This window comes from Limulus polyphemus, unplaced genomic scaffold (assembly GCF_000517525.1).
Source record: "Limulus polyphemus unplaced genomic scaffold, Limulus_polyphemus-2.1.2 Scaffold70, whole genome shotgun sequence".
NCBI lineage: Eukaryota > Metazoa > Arthropoda > Merostomata > Xiphosura > Limulidae > Limulus > Limulus polyphemus.
The window spans coordinates 584204-589281 of record NW_013665680.1 but is presented as its reverse complement, the minus strand read 5'-3'; the positions used below and the strand labels follow the sequence as shown (position 1 = coordinate 589281).

General features: G+C 33.0%; 1 protein-coding gene across 2 annotated transcripts in view; it reads left to right on the top strand.

Moving 5' to 3' along the window:
- The first annotated feature begins 2540 nt into the window (after window positions 1-2540).
- LOC106465830 (cytochrome b reductase 1-like) overlaps window positions 2541-5078 on the top strand; it is a 35869-nt gene continuing 33331 nt past the window's right edge. Inside the window, exon 1 of one of the 2 annotated variants that reach the window (XM_013926072.2) lies at window positions 2541-2674. In XM_013926072.2, coding sequence (XP_013781526.1) covers window positions 2664-2674 — 11 coding nt within the window. In that variant the 5' untranslated portion in view covers window positions 2541-2663. The remainder of the gene's footprint in view (window positions 2675-5078) is intronic. The other variant, XM_022394147.1, reaches the window with a different exon arrangement.

Genomic DNA, 5078 nt, shown 5'->3' with positions numbered 1-5078 from the left:
CTCCAATTTATGATATTTGTCAACAAGATTGATACACAAATATATATTAATATATAACCAATAATACAATTTACGATAACAGTCTTTACAAACAGCTACTACAAACAATGATTTATATACAAAAGTTTTACAAACTTACAAGCAATATAAAGTCTTCTTTCTAGTCTGGAACTTCCTTGATGTCTTATCGAGGGTTCACGATGAACCAGTTAATTTCCAATTGACGTAGATACAATCCACTTAATAGGAAGTTAGCTAGCTCTGTAGTTCTCGCCGATCACACGTCGATCACAGGTCGAGTTTCTTTTACTGCTGAAGTTATATAATATCTTCATAAAAGTACTAATGTCAGATGTGAATCCACTGAAATTAAATGTTTTGTTATGTTCGGAATTTATATATGTTTCTGGTCAAATATCTGAAGTTCCCGATTAATAAGCGTTAATCACAGTTATAGCTTACGAAGTTTATATTACACCAATTACAGCAACCCAATAATAGATACTGTCTTTTGGCGCGTCGCGTTGGTTATCTTTATATGCGTGTGGAGAGTTTTTCGAAAATTCAGATTACGTAACAATACATAGTTACACTAGCATTTACGTACATACATATATTATTAATTCTTACACTCGAGAATCTTCTACAACTTTAGAGAATAGGCGTGAGTTTCAGAATACATGTTTAATTGTATACAATTACATTTCTAAATATAAATTTAATTTAAAAAAACATCGATATTAAAATATATATATAATAATAAATCCATCACATTACTTACTGATTAAGTATATTTTATTGCAAGTTACAGCTTTTACAGTAACTAAGATTTGTTTTTAGACCAGGCACGACGTTTCGATCACTGGTGCGATCATTCTCAAGTTCACAAGTTTTATAGGCAAAGAACGTTCTCTAGCGTTAAAACTTGAGTCCTTCAAAATAATCGCACCAGTGATCAAAACGTCGTGCCTGTCCTAAAAACAAATCTTAGTTACCGTAAATGTTGTAACTTTTAATAAAATATGTATAGCACAATGTTTTTGATCAAGAGAGAAATGGTGAACCTCCATTGTTCGTCTACCGGAAATGGTATCATTAAATTACTCTAATTATCTATATTCCCATATTGTTTAGTATAACTGTTTAGCTATGGAGTTTTATGTAATCTTTTGTATGTATTATTGTCAGTAAATAATGTAATCTCACATATCAATATTAAAATTAAAAAACGCAATATGGATACTGTTTTAACGAAGAAAATATAGTTGCAACCATCTGACAATGTAAACAAATTCAAATATAAATACATAAAGTATTCAAAATAGTTATTTAAACTATTTCTTTCGCGATAAATCTATGCGTGTTCTTTGTGTGTGTGTGTGTGTGTGTGTTTTGTTTTGGCCTTTAGGTTTTCGTCGCTAACAAAACGAATAATTTGAGGCGAAAGATACATAATTATACGTCTGTGTTTTAGGCTTAGTTGTAGTCAAGGTCACATCAGTGCTAGTGGTCATCAATATTTTAGGTTTGTGTTAAAAGTAATGTAGCAGTTTCATGAATGTACAGTAAAAGTTCTATTGTCCGGCATCTGTCGGACCTGCTAAGTGCCGGATAAGCGAAAATTTCGGTTATGAAAGTGTTTCTTTATGATATTTTATAGCCAAGTTTTGGCACTTTGTTAATTTTCTGAAGCACAGTGTTTCTACATGATCTATAAAAATAACAGTTTTCAACAATACTAAACGTAAAAAAAAAGCCTTAAACTGCATAAAAACATTTACAAGTACAATATCTTAAAGTAAGTAAAACAATATACTGTAATGTATCACCAATTAAATGTCCTGGCAAAATATTGCCAGTTTAAGGTTCAGGTTTTGTAGGTCACAAAAAGTCGCTTAAACACTAAATAGTTACTAAATAACTATATTAAGTATTTGTATTTGAAGATATTGAAATTTCAGGGTTACAAGAGCTTTTCGGATGCGAAAGTACCAGATAACAAAGATTTAACTGTACATAACTGGTACGAGATATTATGCTGTGTTGCAAATCTTTATGAATAAATTGGACTACATCTATTTAACCACTTCCTTTTATATTGAGTCCGTCAATCACGTAGATTTTGAGATCGCAAGCAGCATATAGTGTATCATTGTAAAAACCAAAACTACTGGCTTGCAAAGCCACGGTAACTTAATCTAAACTACTGTTCACTTATTGTAAAATACTTCTGTTTAAAACGTGTATTAAATACGGTTATTATGGACACGTGCACACAAAATGTGACCATCTGAAAAGTAAAAATAAAGGCACTATTTGTCTTTTTTTTATTTAGTGTTTTCTACATAAAAATCTTCTTTTATGTATTTTTTTATTCAAACTCCACACGGTAATGGTTCCATAAGAAAGATTTTAAATCACACCCTCAAACCATACATTAAACCAATAAACAGAAAAAAGAGTGATCACGTGAGAACTTCGGCACTGAACCATTGTGTGGCAACTTGAAATCAGTATGTCCAAACCTCCATGAGGAAATTGTTATCACTATACCCTAGGAGGCGGTAGAAGGCAGGAGCGTAGAACAGGCGTAGTGTATCCATGTTCTTACATCTAAGGAGCTGTGTGTGAAAAAACTTTGGATTTATCTCTTCAGTATTGTAATGGCCACAAAGTAAGTTTACGATTTTTGCTTATTTTGGGGAAAGATTGAAGACTGAACTATTGATCAAAAACGATAGAAATTCTCAACAGAAACGAGATAAAACGTTATAGTAAACACAATTTAAGTTTTTCTTTAAAGCAGCGTTAATACACATTTGATATAAAATAAATCAAATTCAACAGATGCTTGTAAATTATTGTTCTACAAGTTCAGAATCTCAAATCTCAGTGTTAGAAATTAAAGGAATAATTTTCGTAAAATAATGCTCTATATATCCAGAGAACGCCATCTATTGGAAGATTGAGAGAAGGCATATTGCAACAAATTACTTATTCTCATACATTTCTGTGTTGTTGTTTTTCATCCTATAAATACACAGAAATGAATCTATATAGAAGATATGACATGACAGATGGAACTTATGTGAGGGTATTTTATTGAACTTATGTGAGGGTATTTTATTCAAAGCTTAAAAACAAAATCTAATTTTAATATTTGAAATTCAAGTGTTTATTTCGACTCCTTTTGCTAAAGATTAATTGCAGTTTAGTGTTGACATCATTCCTGACTTAAGACTGTTTTAAGAAAGTTTTAAAGGGTTACTAAAGTAGGTGAACATGTAACATCACTGTGGCTTACAACGATTACGTTTTGATAAAATCCCTATTGTCTAATTACTTACCAGTTTCAATACAGATTGGCCCGGCATTGCTCGGCTTCACTTGTTGTCTGAGGATCGCGAGTTCAAATCCCCGTCCCACCAAACATGCTGGCCCTATCAGCCGTGGGGTCCTTATAAAGTGCAATCAATCCCACTATTCGTTGGTAAAAGAGTAGCCCAAGAGTTGTCGGTGGGTGGTGATGACTAGCTGCCTTCCCTCTAGTCTTTCACTGCTAAATTAGGAACGGTTAGTGCAGATAGCCCTCGAGAAGCTTAGCGCGAAATTCACAACAAACCAAACCAACACCGATTATGAGAGTACAGACAGAAATAGCTTGATAATCGACACGTCCTTACACGCAATCCTACTTTCCAAAAGGCTGAAGTAGATGGTTAAAACGTGACTTTTTTTAACTTTCTTTTTTTTTTTTTTTTTTTTGCTAATAGTGTCATTTGAAATCCAAAGTTCTAGGTCGTAAAATCCTTAAGAAAACAATTGGATTTGGAAAGTTGCGTGTAATAGGGGATATGTAAAAGTCGAGAAAGCCAAATTTCTTTAAGTTGTCATAATAAAAATAAAACACACTGTCTTTTAAAGTGCAGATGTCGCGGCTTTTCTTGTTTCCCCTTCAAACTTTTTATAATTACAAAATTTCACCGAAGTATGATTTTATTGTCTCTTTCGGTACAACGCAGAAAGGACTCGGCTTCGGATAGGCCATTGATTAGTGCAGGGTTAAGACATACTGCTATCTTTACAATACATCATTGTATTTGTATAAATAATGTTAACCGATGTGGTTTCTTACTGATCACTAGCTGTGCTGTAAGATCACTACTAGTGTTACAAGAATACTCAGTGTAGCCGCCCAAAGTTTATGTACACTAAACAAGTATACGCCCGAGAATCTACAATATAATTTACTTTGTCGTTTTTTATATTATTGTTGTTACTGTTGTATTAAGTAATTTACATCATACGTCTGAAAGTAGTGACGAATTATTAGAAACACAACACAGTATACGCCCGGGAATCTGCAAAATAATTTTCTTTGTCGTTTCTTATATTGTTGTTGTTACTGTTGTATTAAGTAATTTAAATCATACGTCTGAAAGTAGTGACGAATTATTAGAATCACGTAAGGAATGCATCAGCAAAGATTAGTCATCAGGCTCAAAATTTCTCTCTTCTTTCTGAAAGTACAAAAAATTGAAGTACGTGTTGTTCGACTTGCTGATGATTGTCACGTGGTCATAATCAGTTTTTACCTCCATTGTCAACACAGTCAGGGCTTCATGGTCACGAGCATGTTATTCAATATCTCCCCTTCCCATTAAACAACCAATCCGCTTCCCTTTCCCATAATAATGGTGATCGCTATACCATGGTGGAATTGGGGAGAATAAAAAGGGGCACCATAATCACTTCCTCATTCTCTCAGTTTCGGCCTTGTAGTAGTCGTTATAAACAAACCCGGTTGCATTTTATAGAGAATACTTTTTTTATTATTCATTTTCCTAGTTATTTCTGACTAAACGTGTGACACTTCATCTTAGAATGTTCGTTGTTCACAGACATCAAGATTTAAAAAAGTTTCTTTGATAAATTCAGTATTGTTACATGAACAGAATTACCATACATTGTGTTTATAATAATCTCTAAAAATCTTACTGGACAAAGAAAAGTACTTGCTAAATAAAGGAATAGAAAATGCTTTCTTATCATAGCCAGGTGGTTAGGAAGCTCGACTT